The following is a 21,236-nucleotide window of genomic DNA, read 5'->3' as shown; positions in this document are numbered from 1 at the left end:
AAAAATTATTTGTGATTTTAGCCATTAGGTTCTTGTCAGGAACATCCAATTTTCACACAAAGATTGGTACACGAGCTTCTTACTGTGCCTGTTCTCGAAAAGCTCCACTTCGATGAGATCGGACTCGCCATTAGAGCGGTCAACATTGTTGGCGTGATAGTTGAGAGGATAGTGTACCCGGGCAAAAAGCAGCGGATGTCTGCAGAGGCAGGCCTGCAGTGCCTGGCGCACTGATTTGTCTTCGAAATTCTTGTTTTTCTTAACGCCGTGCAATTTGACGCGGAAAGAGCGCAAGGGGAACATAAACAACCGACTGGGCATTACTTTTAGGTGGTTAAACGAAACACTTTCGGTGTCATGGAAATCAATGTAGAATACCGTGGCTTGCTCACTGGTTGGAGATACGATTGGAGGAATCTCCTTGATTATGGCCCTGTACCACTGTTTATCCCTCGAATAGCGGGCCAGACACAAGTCGCCTATCCTTGGCTTCTTCAGTGGTTCCGTGTCCTTGATCAAGGTGCTCGTCTCTTGGATCAGCCCGATCTCGTACTTGGTAAACTCCGAAAGACATGGGGCGATCTGCAGCTCCGTGGGCGATAGTACGTTGTCCACCGTGCACTGGAACTGTTTTACTCCGTTGGGAAGGTTTAGGGTTTTGAAGCTCCCACTGCCGTCGTAGAAAGACCTCACCGACGAGGAGTCCATAGGCGAAAAGCTAATGTTCGCCTTCATTTCCTTCAAAAATGTAATCATAATTTTGAAAAAAATTTGTATTATATATTATAAATAGTATTTTTATTCACCTTTTGACGCAAAGCAATGCGGCGCCTCAACTGATCGGCGGCGAGGGAATTTAGAGGCTCTAACTGACTGCCATCATTGTTGGCAAAGACTTCCATTTCCATATTTTCAGAGGAATTTGAGTACAGCTTATCATCTGATCCATCGGCTGCTGTTTCACCAGCGTATTTGCCAAAGTCGCTGAAATAAAAACTATTGTTGAGGGACATTTTCTGTGCGGCTTGCTGGCAATCAAAATCCTGATCACAGTTAAAGGCTTCAACCTCCTTCTGATCTACTAGGAATTTTTTCTTAATGGGCGGTTGCTGAACCGATGAAATGCTTCCTTGCTTACGCTGGGTGCGCGGAGCTTCTTCTTCTGATAGTTCTCCCTCCCCGGAGGCCAGGTTGTCAAGCTCGTCAAATACTTTGAACTCCTCGAGAGCTTTTTGTAAAGGTAAATATAGAGTTTTTTTTTTGATTGGCTGCTTTTCGATAGGTACGGACATGTTGCAGTCTATCATCATGGTGCCAATGTCAACATTGCCCACCTTGATCTGGCATGTGGGCAGCTTGTTCACACCCACTGTTTCGGCATCCACAATACGGACACTGCTCAGCTTCATGACCAAAGTGCGGTGGACGGTATCCATTTCCTGTACAGAATACTTTCCTCGTTTTGATCGCACTCCGTGAATCTCCACCAGAAAACACATTGCGTTCAGGTCCGGGAACGGAGCATATGGAAGCAGTTCATCGGCCTTGACCAGCTCCATGTTGCCGTAATCCACGTAGTACACTGTGTACTCATCGTGATTGTTCTCCAGACGCTGTACTATTCCTCGGTAGATCAGGTTGTCCATGTGATAGGTGACCACCACCGCTTGCCCCACTTTGTATGCATGGCAGGTGGATCGCTGTTGCTTTTCCATTAGTGGCTTGTATTCCCGTACCAGCAGGTTGCGCATGTGCTCGATGAAGGGCTTATCGCTGGCGAGAGTCAAGTATATGCAGCATTCGTAGGTCACATTGGTGGCGATAGCCGTGAAAATGGCCTTATCGCACTTACGTCGGGTAATCCAAGCCGCGGGTGGTGTTTCCTCGCCCGTTGTAGTCCTGGTCTTTCCCAAATCCTCGAGCAGTTCTAGCGGCGGCATGTCCTCGTTGTGCTCGAAGCCGGCTTTCAGCCCTGGCGAATCAATGGGGCTTAGGCTTTTAGTCTTCGTAATTCTATCACTTTGGTCTCTATAGATCTCAAAGTCAATGGATTTCGCAGTTTCTGCGAAGCTCACGCTTACATTTTCCGGCATCGATTGCTGGTCTTCGTTATCAAAGTTGAGGTTGAGATCCTTCTGTGCCATTCCGGCCATCAGGAGAACCTTGTTGATATTAACGTACTTTATACGAGCGGGCGAAAAGGCTCCACTGACTATGGAGAGGGAACCCCATAGGACAACGCTCAAAGAGTTTTCCGCATGCCCGAATCCTGTCACGTGAATATCGTCATAAGCCTGCAACTGATCCATAAAGAATTCAATGGCGTCTTTTGACCATTCATCACCAGTAGCCCGAATTCCGTGTAGGTGACAACGCTTTGCGCTGCTTGAAATGCGCATGTTCGCCTCATCGATATTGGCCAGAGACGAACTGGGCACATCCTCGACTAGCTCACCCAAATCCCTCAACTGCACATGGCAGCGTACCATTTGGGAAGTAATACCAGGTTGTATGACTTTTCTGACGATTCCCCGATGCCATAAAACCAGCGAATCGCATTTGGCTTGAACCCGCGCATAACACATGTCGCCCACCTGCCAATTGCTTCTGGGCACCATATTCTGGTACATTGCGGCAGCTGCTTTCTGCACCGACTTCTGCAAGGTAAGGATGGCTGGCTCGAAATGGGGCAAGGTCACGTAAAACTCATCGGGCTTCCGAACGTGAAGAACACGGACAGTTGTTCGTTTGTTGCGCTCGGTATTATCGTGCTTCTGGTAAGGTGACACTTCCACCACTGGCCGGTCCCTTTGCTGTGCAAGAAACTTCTGGGTTTCCACATCAAGACGCACAGATCGTGTGGACTCGGGTGGATTGATCGTCCTACTGCTCTCCCCGCTGGAGGTACAATATCCTTGGGCCACTAGTTGCACTCCAACACTTGTGGTTTCCGAGTTGGAGCGGACAAAGTTTAATGCCACGTAGACCACATCCGTCGTCGCACGAATAACTTCCATGTAAAGTTTTGGATTTGAGGTCAGCTGCTTAAAGCAGGTCGTTGCTTCTGGAGTCCACATATAGGAATGCTCTGCACAGGTCTCCACATCCGCCAGGCAGCACTTGATGGCCAGCCCTGTATCCCAAAAATTCGGAGGCAGCACAAACAATTGATTCCAGAAAACCTTCTGGCTCGGACCTTCGTCCACCAGGCGCACCAGAACATATCCTGCGAAAAAGCATAATTTTATTAGTATTAGATACGACCACTTATAACATGGCTGTCTAAACTCACCGTCGGCAAGGATCTGCTCAATGCTAGCACGCTTCCACTGTCCATCCGACTGCAGCACGCAACCGAGACGCAGCCGTCCAAGAAAGATGTTTTGCAACTGGCTTATGCTAATGCGCTCCATGGCCGCCTGCAGGCTGGCCTGCAACAACGAGCGCTTTTCCTCGTTCTCGTGGCGCATGACATAAAACTCCTGCGGGTCCTCCACGTGCAGCATCTGGATCATGTGCACGTCTCCGAATTGAAACGACATCCTGGGTAGACGAAGCGCAGTAGGAGCAGGCTGCAGCCATTGAGGACTCATAGCTGACTCCCGGTCGCAGCGTGAGCGCGCCAGGCCAGAGTATAGAAAAGAATCGCGCACGGAGATGCTGGTGTTGTAGTTGCTGGTGATCAGGTCCACCTCATGCAGTTCATGGGTCAGGGCTTTATTGACGATCAGATGCACGGGGTTGCTAGAACCAGAAGACTGGGAAATTGTCGGATTTTTGGGGCGGCTCAGAATAACTTACTTCTGCACTATCTGCTTAAGGAAGCCGCTCGCTTTAGTGCCCCACTCGGATCCACCATGGCCAGGCATCAACTCCCTTAGGCTGCAGTGTAGGACGGAGTACGGCAGGTGGGATAGACGCTCCGGCACCACACGGAAGCTGGAAGAGATTGCATTGCAGAAGGAAATTGTCCTGCAGAATTCGTGCAGAGAACTCACTCGCCACTGTGGACATTAAGGTAGAGGCCCATATCCGGCAGGAAAACTTTGTAAACACCTCGAGTGGTCAGCTTTTGGCTGACCATGGCGCGATAGAATCGGTCCTGATCCTTGCGGTGCACAATGTAGTGCTGACCCACCACGATAGCTGGCGGAACGGAGCAGCTGCCCGAAAGTGGCTGCGTAAAGGTATCCATCTCCTCCTGCAATCGCTGGGCGGCATGGATGCTTTGCACATAGAAATCCTCCGGGGAGTGTACCGAGCGCACCCTGACCAGTGCATCGGTCTTGAACCAATCGCTGCTGTCCTCAGCCGTTTTATTGGGCTTGATGAATACCAATGCCGAGAAGTTGTGGAGAATATCTGGAAAGTCATCGACAATGGCGGCGGATGAATTTAGACTGGCGACATTTTGGTTCTGTGACATTTGGTTTGGGTTCAGCTTCGACTTTTGGGTTGATATACGATTGGCTGAAAGTGGACGAAAGTTTTCCCTGCCACCGCTGGAGGACTTGGGCGACGATGAAAGCCTACGACTGCTCTCGAAGTCGGTCTTGAAACAAACTTGTATATTGGGGTCCACAAACTCGCACTTGAATATGTTGGACATGTCCAAGAATCTACTGCAGGTAACGCTAAAAAAATTAAACAAAATCATTATCATTGAGCAATAAAATCGGCATAATTTACTTACCGGTAAGGATTTTCCTCGATCTTGCTGACCCGCACAGTTGTGGGCATCTTCTCGATATGTTCGCAAATGAGCTTGAGCAGCCAGTTTAGCGAGACATCGCTGGGTACGCCCAAGTTGTTGTCTGCTCCACTTTCCAAATTCCTTTTTAATCGCTATGTAAGGAATGGTGCATTTTAATAAGGACTAAACCGTCTAGCTAAACCGTCTGTACCCAGACACCCACCTTGATGACAGCTTCGTAGCCATCCAGCTGGCCCATGGCTTCGTTGAGTTTCATCTGCGGCGGCCAACTGGACTCGCGCAGCTTCTCGATGACCTGCAGCTCGGCCACCTGGAGAAGGCCGTGCAGGTGGGAAAACCGCTTGGAAATGCTGGCCAGCGTTTCGGCGGCATAGTCGCTCAGTTTTTGCTTGGCCGCTCGAACCACCTGCGAGTGCAAGAAGTGGCGGAAAATGTCTGTGGTTAGCTGGATGAAGATAGCCATGCAGATTAATACGTTGCACATTCTAATGACTCTGCGTTGCCAGCAGTTGCCACCTAACCCGACCTCACCTATCCGCCGCTCCAGGTGAATGGCGAACGTCTCGGATTTTAAATTTGCAGTCCCCAATGGAGGACCATCGGTGGCCACTTCTCAGAGCAGCCAGTTCGTCTTGTTTTCACACAACGCTTACTTTCATAAACTTAAGACAAGTTTAAGTCCACCTAATCAGAAATACATGTATGTAGCTGATGCAAATTGATTTAGCATTTTACTAGTACGCTGAAGAACTTCAAAGCAAGTCCAGACTAAGAAGGGGTTTCAACTATTTTTATAACCACTATTGCTGGTTACTTCCTTTCCAATCGAAACGGGCAACACTGCATCTTCCGATGGTGTTAATCGCAATCATCTTCTCCGCCGATTGTCAAGTGGCAATGATCATTATCAGCGATTATGTTGCTGTTAGTTGGGTTTTGAAAGTGATTGTAACAATCGCCGAAATAATGCTGCCCCGACTCGGATCGGATCCGATTGGATCTGGCTTATGACAGCTGATTTGTAGCGGATGACAGGCAAGTTCGCGCCAGCGGGCTGTTCTGCCATAAACGGGCATCCATCGAGCGATCCAATCGCTAGAGTTGTCGTGTAAATGAAACCATGTAGGAGCCCGAATCTGGCACATCATTAAAACGAAACGCGGATCGTTTTGCCATTCCCGTCGCTCGGGGCACTTTGAAACCAATTCAGCTGACCTTGTCAAGGGTTTGGCGTCGAGTTTGAGAGCCTCATATCATAGGCATAGACATGTTTATTGTTTACCTTGTCTATCAAGAGTCCCCAGTTACCCAATTCATACTCCCATCCAGTCCTCGCCAATTAAGTTTACTTGACCACAAAAACACTTTGGTGTTGAGATAGAAAACCAAGAGCTGACTGCCAGTTTCTCGGGGCTAAAGTGCTTACAAAAATCTTTACGAGCAAGGCAGTGTTCTATTCTGTGGAAGAATACCAACCCCCTATATCAACTAAGTTTCAATCGAACAAAATTTAATCAATGAGTAAATTATTTGATAAAATATGCGAGTGTTTCTGGCATTTCCTTACATGTACATCGTTTTGTTTAATGTATTATGTTCTGGCTTGATACATTTAATTAAATAAGAAAGGTAGCCCAAGCTTATATACCCTTGAAAAAACTGAAGAACATATAAATTAACAAAAAAACACCGTATATTCTGTTATTTTTAATGAAATTTCCGATTGTTCCTCTGCAGGTGTCTGATTTTCATAACGTATATTGTCAGAAAACCGAAATAATCAACTTAATAATCAATTCTTGCGCTATATGATATAGTGGTCGGGTACAGTCGGATACCTATAATAGATAATGGCTGTTGAGACTGATCCAGAACATAAATATTTCATTTGGTCGCAAACTTGTTCTTTACCCTATATCAATCGACATTTTTGCAAGCAATGGAACACAACTGCCCCGTATAAATTCATCAAATAAAAGGAGACCCTTTTCCGCGCTTATTATTATAAATACAATTAAGAAACACGAAATTCGCATCGGACTGCTGTGGGATTAGTGTGCGATCGTAAGTCTACTGGCCGAATATCAATCACTCAAAAATGGTTGCCATCATTTTGTGAACTCTGCGAAAATACTGACATAACTTGATCAGCTCGAACACAGACTTCACTTTGATTTAATATGCCTCTGGAGATTACAAAGCCTTGTCGGCGTTTGTTTGATGAAAATTTCGGCAGTTCTACATTGATTTCGCTTATAACACTTCGTTTATAACATTAAAACTATTAGTGTGCAATTAAAGTTACTACATGCAACAGAAAAGTGTGCGCAACTGCGATTATTAAACGCAGTTTTTAATAGGATTGAACGTACATTTTTTGTTTAATAATCAGCATTTGCGGTAAGTTAAGCGACGTCAGTCGATCACAGACAGACAGTCGAGTTCATTTTGGCCAGTTTATCAATTACAGACAATCGGACGGACGGACACGCAATTTGGTAGCATTTTGGTAGCATTTTGCGCCGCCTCGTTAGCCAGCTTTTTGATTTTCAACTTGGCTCAGATCGGCTGCGTAATGCCCAGTCGCGACTCTTTGGCTTTTGCCATTAATAATTGTTTCTCCTTTTATATAATACATAATTTGAGTACGCTTTGCTGCTGTTTATTTTTGCAATTAACCATCGGGGAAGCGAACGCACAGCGATTTCTGCGCGCCTCAATCCGACTGGACCAGGGGCTAATGTGATTATGATTTATGTGGGAGGCCTTGAGGTGTGCCTACTACCTTACCCAAGATTGGACCAAGCTGAGCTGCCTGACTGATGTTAGCCAAAAGCCACCAGCAGCATCAGCCGGTCAATCCGATTGGCATTCCCTGGACAAGGCTAATTGCGAATGCTGGACGGCACATGGCACACGGCACATGGCAGAGTAATTTAGTTACCCCGCCCAAAGCCCTCCTTTGTGTCTCCATTAACTTCATTGAAATGCGGGCCCAGAAGACTCTTGGTTGGCCAGAAGAAGCCTCTGCGACCAAGTCGCATTCTGTGGCTGCCAAAGACCTGCAGCACAAGGTCAACTGTGGAACGTTCGCAGGCGGGATGCTCTTGGCCAAGACACTTACAAAAATACTGTGCTAGATTTATTAATTTCAGCTAAATTTAATTTTCATAAATTTTCGGAAATCTTAGATTTTCATTTGCTTGGAATTAAACACTTATATCTTCAATAATTCTTAAAATATCGTTTTTTATTTGTGCAAAGTAAGGCTTTCTGCATTTTCTGCGATAATGCTTGAAGGTATTACAATTATACTTGGAATTCCTCTTCAGAGTAATTTTTTGAGTTTCAGTAGTTAAACAAAAAAGCGTCAGAAAACCTCTAAAAAATGAAAGGCCCCCAAATCGCAACCAAGTGTCATTCAGCACAGGCTTTTCCGCTCTATCGCAGTCTCCAGTCGGCTAAGAAGTCCAAAATATGAAGTGAAAAACTTAATTACACTATTAATTAGACGTTGTGGCCTAGGTGGCTGGCTTTTTGTTCTTTTGAGGCTAGTTTTCCGCTCGAAGGTTGCCCAAAATAGGGTTCGGGGCTCTCTAGACTGCGAACTGCGAACTTTTTCGTGATTCATCGGCAATTGGCCATTGCGTAAGATCTGCAAGATCTGCAAGAGCAGAGCAGATCGAGCTAGTTAGTTAGTACAATTAAAAGTAAGCTAGCCGAGTGCGCGCTCAAGTTGAACACATACACGTGTATGTTTCTTGGAGGCACGACAAACGAGTTCAGGACTGGCTCAAAAAGCCCACTCAAATCCGAGCTGGAGTGTTTTTCCAGAGTGGAGCGAGTTTGTGGTTTCTGAGTAGACCGCCAAGTACTCGTGCTCGATTCCACAACAATTGCAGTCAGTTGAGGTCGAAGCGTCTGGTTGAATGGTTGTTGTACTTGTCTGGCGATCAGAGAAGCCCAAGAATTACTGCAGACCGCCATAATAAAAGTGAATCAAGAAGTTGTATTATTATTATACCATTTGTGTTGTGTTGCCCTATTCGTGTGCTCCATTGTGCCAGGAAAAGTTCAGAAGAGAGAAAAACATCTGAGGCAATTGCAACTGCAACTGCAACGTCAACTGTGCAACTTCAACTGTGAAGCGTTGCTTTTACCCACCCGCTATTTTGGCGGCCTATTGGGCAATCGCCTCCTCGCATGCGACTCCACTGCTTTACAGGCTATGCAAATTTGCGGCAATCTCCGGCTTTGGCGTTGCTCCATTTACTAGCATTTTCCTATTGCCAACTGGGAAAAGTAAACAAGCGAAACACGAGCGCAACGGCAGCGGCAATTGCCAATAAAAACGAATTAATAGTAATTGCTTCTTAAGGCGAAAAGTAGCAACCGCACGCGGTTTTTGTTGCCTTGTCGATCGGTTTCAAGTGCATGAAAGTAGGTGCAAGTGCTTGCCGAACAAACAAACAAACAAACAAACCAGCAAACCAACAAACATTGCAAAAGGTCAACACATAAATCAAACTGAAGCAGTGGGAGTCGAAAAAGAAAAGGAAACGCTCGCCGACAAAACAAAAGGAGCAAAAATAACATTTACCACTGCAGACACAGCAGCAACATGTTGCCGAGGATAAGTTTTGTGTTCATCATCATTTGTGGATATTTATTATTTACTGGTAAGCTGTGAAGACAATCCCACCAGCCATAAATCAAAGATTCCCACAATATTTATGTGGCTCGCATGCTAAGTAGAGAGGTTGCTTGGTGCAAATCGACACGTAAAAAATATATAAAGATATTACTTTTGTTTAATAAGTTGCAGTTATAGTTTCACATTTACCACAAACCCATATTCAGAATGTTTTAGTTTGACTTTATGCCAACATTTGACGGAATTTCGCCCTAATCAACTATGCAGTTCTGACTATTGATTATCGAAATCAGAAACTCAATTACTCAAGTTTATATTGGCATTTGTGAATCAATCACATAAATGCTGCATGACTGAATGACACTTTTGATATTTGGTATTTGATAAACTACTTGATTGCCATATGCTTACAATCCAAAATATCATACGCAATAAAAGCACCTGAAAGACAAAGTTGGAGTAATGTAAAAAGATACATCCACAAGGAAAAACATATTTTATGGTCACAGGAAGTACAAGTTGTTTTGGCATGGATTCAGTTAATCGAATTACATGCACACAAATGCCAGTTAAGCGCAATAAATTCTAGCAGATTACACGACATGTGCTCCTTACAGGGATGGGTGCCTAATGAAAATCTATTAAAATATTAATATAAATCCCATCAATCATGAAAATGTAATGAAACAGTATATGGTTTTAAAAATATTTAAGTAAAATGCTCCAAAACATATTTATCATTGGTTAGGAATATAAAAACCAGATTAATATTCATTGTTTGTATTGTGTGAATAAGGTAATGTGGTTATTTTGGGAGCCTACGTTCTCTCAAGCATGAAAATGGGTTTTTATATTGGTGCTGTAGCGAGGCCCCACTGTAGTGCAGGCGGAGGCGGGATGCAGCCAGCTGCGTTGCGGCAAGCCAACCGCCTGCCTCGAAGTGTCAAGCGCGGGCTAACAAACCGCAAGCCAAAAACTGCGTTCTCAACGCAGCAGTTGCATTTTGTTTTATTTGCACTTTTTTGGCGTGTCAGTCGGTCGGGCGGCTTTCCATCGGTTGGCCAAAGATTTGGCCACTTGGCGTTCAGGCGCCTGCGTAACTTTTGCTGGCGCTGGGAAGAGCCACAAGTTGCAAAATGCGCAGTCCGACACGACACCATGCGGAATATTCGAGTGTTTTATTGGCCAGCGACACAGCGCCAAAGTTCGGGTTATTTATGAGTTGCGGCAACTGCAAATGCACATCAAGATGATGTCGCCTGGGAATACTTTCCAAATTCCGGCCAGACGCCACACGGCAATCGACGTTCGCCCAGACGGGAAAGTTCTGCTATAGATGGCATCTGACATTTGCATGGTTCTGAAGGTTGCTCAAGTCCGCACCCAAAAAATACAAATCCACAGCCAGATGCTGCACGACATTTTGTGTGGCAAATGCAAAAAGACAACCAACTATGCTCAGACAATAAAAAGGCGAAATTAAGCGACCGAAGCGAAGGCTATGCGAACCAATCCGCCTTTGGCCGTCTTATAACGTCTGCCTACCGATACTTTTTGCCTTTTTGCCATTTCAATGAGGTGCGATTTGTGCTGGCCTCTAATTACCAGTCGCTCTGGCATTGTGTTCGATTATTACTTGGATTTTAATAAACCTTTCATGTCAAGAGTGCTAGCCCACACTTCCAAGCAGGCCTCACATAGAGCAAATGTCAAACTGTTGACAATGCCTAGGAATATTGAGTATGCGTTTAATAATTAATAGTATCTACCCTAACGCTACCTGACGAGTATATCCGAAAGATATATTTTAATTTCTACCTTAATACGCAGCTTCGAGCGGATGTGCTTTAATTTAGCCACAATCTATTTAGGAACTGTGCAAATGTGTTTAGCTAGTGATTCCTTCTAAGCCCACTCATGTTTCCCATCTAAATTTTGAAAGTTGCCAGTAATGGCGAAGGCTTCTCCTCATGAATGGATGCAAAATGCGCCTGGGGCCCTCTAGTTGGAGCCCATCATCCCGACGAATGGCTTCCCACTCACATTAGCCGCGCAAAGCATCGCATCGCATCCGTCTGTCGGCCACACAAATCAGTCGCGAGTTGCAGCCAACGTGGCGTATACGTAATGCATGCAACTAACTGGCAAATAACCTTTCAGCTGCTGTTCGGCACATCCGCTTGGCGCAGATTGTCAGATGCTTTGGCCATAGCCAGCCTTTTGCCATTCGAATGCAAATGATTTTCAATTATTGCGAGAGACTGGCAGATAGGCAGTTATGTGAATGACAAAACTCTAAATTATTTCAATACGTACACGTGTTTTTATTATACATATAAGCAATAGAAGTGCAGGAAGTGCAAACAGGTGAAGAGTTTAATGAACGTTGCTTTAGGGCAGTTACAAATACGTTTCAATTGTGTTTATAACTAGAATGGAAGATTGAGAAACGCTATAGTGGATTAGTGCACCAGTTTCTGGGCCAAGAATTTTCGAATCTAGTTGCTGATAACCACACAGGATTTATATATCGCACTTTTTCAATTAGGCATTAAATTCGCAGTGCGTTTTTATTATCTACCCCATCTCGATACGTGTGCATAATTGACCAATAATTTGCAGAGTGGGCTAAAAGCTGCCGAATAGTTGCGCATTGCCAGGTGGAGGAAATAACTTCGCACGCAATGCTCCGCAAGCATTTTGCATTTTTGTGTATAAATTAATTGATTTATATGCATGGCTAGCAACAAAATACAAATGCTCTGGCGGAAAACAAGACAAAAAATTTGACCCAATCCGGTGCACACACAAAAGATTTACCTGCGCAAACATTTTTGCGCGTAAGTCAAACATTTGGCACACATGAGAAAACAATTTATGCGGCTGTCAGCCAACACATTTGGCCAGGCCAACAAACAACGGCGGACCGCCCAGCTGACAAATGCAAATCTGCTGGCCAAGTCAACGGCCAACAAAGCGATAAGTTTGGTCAAAAAAGTACTGGAATGCCGAGCTCCAATCCGATTGAGTTTTCCCCCATTCGGTTCACAATTTGTCACTTATATCCTTTTTTATTAATGGGTACAAATCAATCATTAAATGCATGACTCCTTACAGGATCCTTGATTAGAGAACATCATTGTATATGTCTCAATCATTTGCTTTCTATCCAAGCCTCTTCCTTGTGAAAACAATCTACCAAACACTTGACACAAAATCGGGCAGCATCCTCCATAAAATTCATCCATAAATTCAAACTACAACATCCTCTACGAGATCCCACAACAGAATCCATTAAACCGCTGCTCATGTTAATGCTCTGGCATAATTTTCAATTAAAATGAAATTTGTTTTGTGTGCGACAAATTGCGGAAAAATTCAGTCATTTATATTTATGAGATATGCGACATGAAAAACGGCCCAGGCGGCCACGAAAAGCGAACTCCTGCCTCACCTTATTGCCCAGGATGCGGGAAATCGGAGCGGCTGGCAGGTTGGGAAAACTGTGGAAATCAGTCGCGGATTTTCAATGCAATTAACGTGGAAAAGTGCATAATTACATATAAAAGCTTATTAAACTTATTTTGTAGCAGACAACCATGAGATCAGCTCGTTTTCGGAGTGGGTTGATTCATTGAAACGAAAAATTATCAATGGATGGGCTCATTACATGGATTTAAATGCGGATGGCTATGTTTTTGGTGTAGCAAAGTTGGAAATCCCATAATTTAGTAACGAGAAATGCATTCCTCCGTTGATTGCTTGCGAGTTATACGAGCCAATCGTAAAGTGCAAGCTTTATGATTTCAAAAATGACCGATTGTATAACCTGCAGAAAATGAAACTCTTCCTCGAGCCAAATTCCCATTGACGCCCACACCCGAATGCAAATTTATAGTGGTAATAAGCTGGCGAACAGCAGCCCAACGAGCCGAAATCTTATGTAAGAAGTTTCAAGTTTTGTATACAAAAATCTAAGCCTAAAGCGACTATCGACATGGTTTCGTTCATACACAGAAATAAACAAGTACAAATTCTTAAGTTCGTATTAATGGCGAATATACGTACATCAACATAGTTCGATTAACAGAAAGATACTATTTCTACACTTATTAAATGTGACATGATAGGTGCTTCAACTACCAACCTTTTTGTTCAGTGCAAGTAGTAGTTAACTGGAATATTGGTGGGTGTCTTGCGGCCCAGCGATAAAGTTCGGGAGACAACAAGATCTGTTCTGACTGTATTCCGTATTAAATTTTATTTGGCCATTCGAATTCAGCTAAAAGTTCTCTGGCCTAAAACGAATCTAGATTTGAAGTTTTTGGTCATAGCTAACAAATAGATTTACGGCTGCGTTCATAATTTAACCATGCAGCAGCAACAGGGAGTGGGTTTTACAGGGGCACAGTACGGAATAGTATAGTATGGTATCGCATCGCATATCGGGCGGGATCTGAGGAGGTAGGAGGTAGGAGGGTGGAGGGTGGAGGGTGGACTCCATACTGGCTAGACAAAGCGCCTTTGAGCTATTTGCGGCCATTGAAAGCGCTGCTGCACGAAAACCGAACCGGGCCGGCAAACTGAACTCGTTCGTTTTGTGGTGGCATTGTTTTAGGTCTTGGCTCAGAGGTTTGGCCGACCGGCCGACCGTCCGACCGACGCTTTATGCAATGCATTTAGTCAATAGATTAAGGAGGCCTGCGACTGCACACATATAACTCTGAACACATCCAGATTTATATATCCCACCACCTCGCTTGTGTGCAAATCGTGACTGCATGAGGTTGCCGTTTGAATATACTGGCGATTCGGCGGCTCGAAAAAGCAATTTTAGTGTGGATTTCTGTCCCCAGTTTTTAAGGTGGAGCTCGCGACAGTTTTTCGGTGACTTTCAGCTTGGTAGCTGCCTTGATTGCGGAGACAGTAATCTAAGCAAACGATGGGATAATTGTGGTTGTATTTGATGCGATTATCAACTATAAGGAGCTTCGCAGTTTTCATAGCTTGTAATATGCAATGATCGTTTATTGAAATAGCCATATATTGGTAACCATGGGATTTGAGTTGATCATTTTGTGTCGGCGCTTCCTTGAACCGGCCAAATTTAAAGCACTTTAAAGTCAGTATCTGGAGAAAGACCTGTATTTAAGCATTGTTTTTAAGGCCAACCATGCTTAATTTGACTGTGGCACCACCTGGCAGATTTATGGAAATGTCGCTGGCCAACGCGCAGATACATCTGCACATACATATAGTACGGCCAACGCATCGGAACAGCACATGCAACAGGAAATTCATTTACATAATTTTTGCGTTTGGCCATTTCGCATCCTTTGCGCTTGACTGGGCATTATCCTTTTAATAAGCGAGTGGGCAGGAGACTGGTGGAGCCAGGCGGCCGTGTGGATAATCAGCCTATCAAGGATTCAATTATATAATGAGCTTAATTTATTTTGCGCCGCTTTACGCGCTTGCAACTCGCCAAGGACAGCAGAGCAGCCTTGTGCCATTGGTCCGATGATGTTCATCATGCCAACTGAATTATCCTCGTTAATGTGGCTGCTTTTTTCTGTTTTCCAGTTTTTTTTCCTCCTGTCGCTGGCTGTTTTCTGTGACATGGAAGGATATGCCATGGCATCGTCTTTGCTCCTCCTCCTGCTTTTTTCTGGTCAATGATTTATTTTCACTCAATTGTTGCTGGACGAACCCCGCACTTCCTGACTTGACTTTTTAACCCTTTAACGGATTACGATCAAGAAGAGTTATTGTTAATGAGTCTTATGCGTATTTATGGCTGACACTAAGGTGTATTAAGTGCATAATTTATTCAAGGTGGTCGCTTCTTTTTAGTAATATTTCCTGAAGGGCTACAGTTGGTAATATTATTTATGTAACTTTCAGCTTACACAGCATGAGGATGATGGAGGGATATTTTCAGGGAATTACTTTGGGAATGAGATGGAAAATTTAAGCAACACAAACTGTTTTTAAGTAAACCCAATCAATCAAAACTATTTTACGGAATATCTCACAGTGTTTGTAAAAAGGAGAAAGCCTAATTTAGATGGGGCCCCCATTTCCGGCACTCAAGTAATTTAGTTCCTTACCGCCAGTCTAACCTTCCACTCCTGACAATGGGCTAAAACATAAATAATAATAGCATTTAGAGGCGGATAGCCGATAAAACCGAAAGCCGCAAAACAGTTTAATTTATGTGCAGTCGCAGCGAGCGAGCTTCAGCAGTACAAGACCAAATGAAGTCGCATTACCTGGCTCTAATCAGCCACAGAAAAGACAAAGCCTGCGAAGCCAATGGGCCCAAAATAGATGGCCTACGCCGATAAGAGTTTTGTGGCAATTTGATTTATGTGGCGGATTTTTATCAGCCGGCGAATTGGAGGATCGGGCGTTTGAGCGCTGGAAAAGCGGGAAAAGGTGTCAAATTCAACGGCAGGTCGAACCGAACAGCAATTACAATTGTGAAATGCGTTGCTGTATGCTATTTAATTTCCCCTGCACCCCAGCAGCTGCTGACTCAATTTCGCGCACACACATCGAAAGGCAATTACTTTAATTATGCGACTGCATACAAAAGCCAAAACAAAACAAAACCAAGCCAAAACCCAATCACAGGGGCGATGGCAAGCCGCCAGCCCAACCAAACCAAACCAAACCGAGCCGAACCGAACCAAATCCGAGCCAACCAAAGCGCACCAAATCATCAGCTTGGATGGAGCAACACATGAAGGATGCGGAGCAGGCAGCGCGCTCCACCGGAGGAGAGTGGCAACTAGGCAACTAGGAACGTCCGTTCGGCTCAGCTTGGGTTACCCAACCGGCAGACAACGACAACCAGCTAGCCACAACGCCTGACGTGGCAAAGGGGTGTGCCCCATGACGACGCACTTGGTCCCCAAAAAACACAGAAAAATTAAATCTTTTTATGGCTACTTTTTACTCTGACGCAGGGCATTATAATTTTCCGTGAAATTGGTCTTGGAAACACGATTTGTGTTGGTCTTTCCAGTTTCCTTCGAAACTGTTGGTACTAAAAGTTATACTAGCCATTACTCCTTGCAGTTTCAAATGGCTCTTACGGATTTCGGTTTATTATTATTAAAGCCGCTCTATACAAATATTTTCCACTTTTACAATTATATAACAAAATAAATATATATTCGAATGTATGCATGTAACCAGCAATAATCCAGTTAAGTGCCCATATGATATCGCTTTAAATAAACGATGTGTCCATATGATATCGCTTTAAATAATCTCATTTGCAAGGTATACCATATTCGATCACAATGAAAATTCTTTTGGCTTGTCTCACGCACAAAAGTTTTGACAACAAATGCGTGGCTAATGGACTTGGCTACAGATATAGATATCGAGATTTATACTCGAACGCGGACTCATGGATGTGTGAATAACCGGGCAGTTTTTACAATTTGTCGCTGAATTTGCAGCTGGCCGAATTTTAGTAAGACTCACCTCAACGGGCGTCTAATTACGATTTGATTGTTTTTCTTTTTCGCAGTAATTATTTCAGTTGTAATAAACTTGGTTGCTGTTTTTGCGAAATATAATTTTGCAATTTGTTGGCTGGCTGGCTCATATGTTGGTCCCCAAAAATCTAATTTTTAATTTTATGCTTTCTGCATTCGATTGGTTTTTGTGTGGGAGTTGGCATTTCGCCTAATTGTTTTGTGCTTTTTGGGGATTGTCCTCTGTGTTTTGCAGTTAATTGGTTCGGTTTCAATAATTAGCTAAACCAGTGGCCAACTAATGCCTGCCTTTTGGCAAAACTGAGCATGTAAATGGTCTATAGTTTGGTCCATTAGCTGGTGCATATTCATATCAGGATTGGAAACTTGAGGAAGTTTTATCTAGCTTGTTTGTTGCAACACCAAAATTACAATGAAACTTTGCGTATGATGCAACAAAGAGACCAAGACAAAGTCCCAAATGAAAAATATTGTTCACAAGCTCTTCGGAAGTGTCAACTAAAAACTAGTTAGATCGTTCGATTGATTACTCATCAATTGGCACACCTGCACTTGGTTTGCCTTCCCCTGTCGAAAGTTTAACGCATAAGCCCACACTCGATCAGTTTACTAGATGAAAGGCACATGTTCGATGCAGTTCCAGATCGATGGCCAGGCAAAGTTTATCGCCTGGGGCTGAGTCAAACATTCGACTCAATTACACAACCAAAAAAAATAAAAATAAATACAGACAACTGCGGAACAAGGTTAAGGTCAATTACAACAGGCAAAATCAGCATTAATAAACAACAGCGACAACTGCCAGGTGAATAAATTTCGCACGAAGTGTAGAATATAAAATGAAGAACTAGTTTTCTGACTGCTTCCAAGTGCAGTAACAAAATCATGGGGCAACAAAATGTTGAAAAACTTGGAGAAGTTTATTTAAGTCTGTACTTCCTATGCTCATATGTAAGTTAAATAAAAAGAATGCTTGTCTGAGGGATACATGACTGAAGAAAAGGATTTAGTTGTAGCCGTAACCCTTGACCTATAAGATGTATACTAGATATGTTTCAAAGTATATAAGAGCTAAAACGAAGCCTTTCCGTGGTGATCTACCCAACTCCGTCCCAGGTAGACGGACTGTTTTGTATGAAAAGATCTCGAAAACCTTAAGGTTTTCGAATCCCAGATGAAGCATGCAGTTTCCAGACGCCGACGCATCGGAAATTTGCTAGAATACCTATAAAACTAAAGTCTGTCTTTTGGGATATGTGTAAAAGTTATATGGGTCAGCTCATTAATATTCATCACGTGCCAAAAGGTGTTCAAACAACTTTTGGAGACCTAAGAGAAGTTAACTAAAAGTTGAATGTAGCATTCTCCTTACTGCACACAAAGCATTCGCTTTTTGTTTGCTGCATCACTTGTTCTATTCCGAATTGCCTACCGGATTTTCAAGACCAAAGCTAATTTTATAATGGGCCGTGTGAAGGAAGCAGAATTGCAACCTCAAATGCATCGAGCTTGTTTGCATAAGCAACAGGTACGGTTTATGAGCTCAAAGCCAAGTTATGCTTACTTCAGAAAAGTAACTGAACAAAACAATACATTTTTATTGAGCAATTACCGCAAATTCTCGATTTGGTGGCAGATCTTTTCCCACTGCAAAAGAAGCGGCAAGGTCAGCCACAAAAACGGCAACAGCCGCACGAATCTTGTCATCTGAAGCAGCCACAGCAGTAATCTACACAATACACTGCAAAATGTACAGCGTCATACACTGGGAACACAGTTTCCGAAAAATGTAAATTACCCATTCTAAATTTTATTCGCAATAAGTAGTACCTAGTACTGCAAGTTAGTTATTTGAAAAAAATGTAGTTTAAAATGATAAAATAAATTGGGTATATACATTTTTTTTGACGACTATATCATTTACCAGAAATTTAACATAAGAACAGACGAAAGATTTATTGAGAAATAGGAAAGAAATCACAGTTTTCTTGTCTTTTATCCTTCAGTGTTTATATGGGATAAACATTAGTTTCTTGTGAAAAAATCGCAATTTCGGAAACAGCCTCTTTGCTTCTGCGCTTCTCTAGCTGAGTAAAGGGTATATTATAGACGAGACACTCGTCTGCATGTTAATATTATAGCACAGTAAATATAAGCAAAAATAGCGACATTCAGTATTTTCTGTTCGTGTAAGAGAACAATTGTTGCTCAATTGCTCGCAGCACCAAAAATGAATATTAAATCTTAAAAGCAGGTCAAACAAATCTGAGGTTAAAGTTAAGTTAAGTTAAGCTAGACGGCTACTGACTCATTAACTGGATTAGGGAGTGGTTTGTGTAGCATCAAGCAAATCAAGTTTGTGTCTTGACATTAAGGCCAATGATTGGCATCGCCGCTAATTGTAGTAGACCTTAATGTTTTTCCCCCTCGACGAAACCTTGAACTTTGCCGATTTGTTTACTTTGACTAACAAGTTGGGTTATTTTCTTGCAGATTGCCATGAAACGGTGCGCTCCAAACGAGCCAAACGCCCACGAGCTCCGGAACCAGTTAATTTCGAGCCGGAACCGCAGCAGGATCTGGAGAATGATGAGAACGGCAGCCAGGAGAAGGATCTTCCGGAGATACCGGACAACTTCCTTAGCCCCTCCGTTCGCGAGTATCTAGAGCTGGGCAAATCCATTCCCGGTAACCAAATTATCTCGCAGGAACCTAATACTGTGCTTTTTAAATGGTTCATCTCAGTATGCATGCCCCGAAAGTCCGTCAATTAAACATGACACAACATCGAAAACAATGGCATGGGTCCTTGGCGCAGAGCAATACTCTTCTTCATCTATTTTTCGAGTAGTCGTTCTGAAGATGGGGCAGCGAAATGCATTTCGGGGCCATCAGCGACAGGCCAGAAAAAAGTGCACGATTTTAAATTATTTTCGGACGAGCGGAATGGATATTTGGCACAGAAGTGCATCTACTCGTAAATTCATTTATTAGCGCCAGAGAGGCGACTGAAACCGGTCGAGGATTTGTTTATGCCGGGCTTATTTTTGTTTCCATTTTTTTTTTTTTTTTTTTTTTCGGGTTGATGGGGGCTTCAGTTTTTTGGTGAGCCTGGGGCAGCGCCTGCAGTTGACACTTCTGGGAGGTAGGAGAGGCTTTTTTCCGCAGGTTTCTTTCAAGTAAGGTTGGATGAAGTGAAATTGATTGGAAACCGCCGACTGCGTGACATGCAGTTTGTTTTGGTTTCGGTGTTTCGGTGGCTCGGCGACTCACTAATTGCAATAACAAAATCATTTGCAGGTCGTCCTGGCGTTGACTATCCCATTCTGTCGGCGGTGCCGTACACCAACTTTTACTGCGACGAGCAGGAGTATCCTGGGTTCTTCGCCGACATGGAGACAAGGTGCCAGGGTGAGTTATCCTTGAACAATGTTTGCCTGAAGAATAAATACTACATGCTCCCGCAGGCTGGCACTACTGCGACATCGATGGACGACAGGCCACGTTCCTCTGCCCAAATGGCACCCAGTTCTCACAGGCGGTCTTCGTCTGCGACTGGTGGTTCAATGTGCGCTGCGACCTCTCACCCCGGCTGTACGCCATTAACGCCCGGCTCTATCAGCGCCCCAAGGTGAACCCGACTCGGCCACATCGCATCATCACCAAGCAACTGGTCGAGGACATCTTCACCTGAGCCCCGAGTGCTCTTCCCATAATATATGTAGCCTAGGTTTGCCGATGCCTATTAGTTAACACATTACTAATTGCTTTTCTTACGTTGTAAATTCAACCTAGAATCGAATGGTCGAGACCAATTTTTGAAGTAGTTAATGCGCTATAGTCTTAAGTCGGATGGTTTGTACAGACTTGTTTCTTGCTTTAAAGACTTTCATATATTTCCAATAGTTTTAAAAGACTTGTAAGAAACGCGTAATACAATGCATTCCACGATCTAAGGTTATGCAGTTTGTCCGTTCCATTTTTAAAATATTTATTTTTTAAATAACTTTTATCACCTCTGGCTGAAACATTCTTGTTGGAGGTATCATTTTAAGTTATAATAAAAATTCGTATTCGGAGCGTATATTATATTAATTTTTGCACACATTCCGTTAGTAAAATGCATTTTTTTAGCCTAGAAATTGATAAATACTCATTTAAGTTTTGTATATACTTTAAAGTTTCATTATCAGATTTAATATAAAACTATTTTTAAGAAACGAAACACCTTTATTTGTTTGTTTTTTAATTTGCAAATAAGACATCTCCCTGAATGGCAAAAAAATGACATTCGAATGGATAATGCTCAAAATAAGTTGGGTGCATTTTTATGGAAAGTATGAGAGATAAGTACGAG

At 43.4% G+C, this 21,236-nt stretch overlaps 2 protein-coding genes across 2 annotated transcripts in view; one reads left to right on the top strand and one right to left on the bottom strand.

The window, feature by feature from the left end:
• Window positions 1-24: 24 nt before the first annotated feature.
• LOC6551818 overlaps window positions 25-21,236 on the bottom strand; it is a 59,389-nt gene continuing 38,177 nt past the window's right edge. The window contains exons 4-10 of the mRNA XM_001979589.3: window positions 4,917-5,120; window positions 4,694-4,845; window positions 3,999-4,634; window positions 3,802-3,939; window positions 3,293-3,744; window positions 807-3,226; window positions 25-738 (exon numbers count right to left, since the gene is read on the bottom strand). Of these exons, the coding sequence (XP_001979625.2) occupies window positions 25-738; window positions 807-3,226; window positions 3,293-3,744; window positions 3,802-3,939; window positions 3,999-4,634; window positions 4,694-4,845; window positions 4,917-5,120 (4,716 nt within the window). The remainder of the gene's footprint in view (window positions 739-806; window positions 3,227-3,292; window positions 3,745-3,801; window positions 3,940-3,998; window positions 4,635-4,693; window positions 4,846-4,916; window positions 5,121-21,236) is intronic.
• LOC6551819 lies at window positions 8,619-20,955 on the top strand. The gene is made up of 4 exons (XM_001979590.3): window positions 8,619-9,393; window positions 19,373-19,567; window positions 20,180-20,290; window positions 20,347-20,955. The coding sequence occupies exons 1-4, from the start codon at window positions 9,336-9,338 to the stop codon at window positions 20,571-20,573; spliced, it is 591 nt and encodes a 196-aa protein (XP_001979626.2). The 5' UTR covers window positions 8,619-9,335; the 3' UTR covers window positions 20,574-20,955.

This window comes from Drosophila erecta, unplaced genomic scaffold (genome assembly GCF_003286155.1).
Source record: "Drosophila erecta strain 14021-0224.00,06,07 unplaced genomic scaffold, DereRS2 tig00000000-arrow-pilon, whole genome shotgun sequence".
NCBI classification, from domain to species: domain Eukaryota; kingdom Metazoa; phylum Arthropoda; class Insecta; order Diptera; family Drosophilidae; genus Drosophila; species Drosophila erecta.
This window is presented reverse-complemented; position numbering and strand designations above follow the sequence as displayed.

What these genes read in the sequence shown, in the direction of transcription:
- LOC6551819 (XM_001979590.3), top strand. Translation starts at nt 9,336, where the DNA reads ATGTTGCCGAGGATAAGTTTTGTGTTCATCATCATTTGTGGATATTTA. An exon ending in GCTGGGCAAATCCATTCCCG is followed by an intron (nt 19,568 to 20,179) that starts GTAACCAAATTA and finishes AATCATTTGCAG; the next exon opens with GTCGTCCTGGCGTTGACTAT. An exon ending in CATGGAGACAAGGTGCCAGG is followed by an intron (nt 20,291 to 20,346) that starts GTGAGTTATCCT and finishes ATGCTCCCGCAG; the next exon opens with GCTGGCACTACTGCGACATC.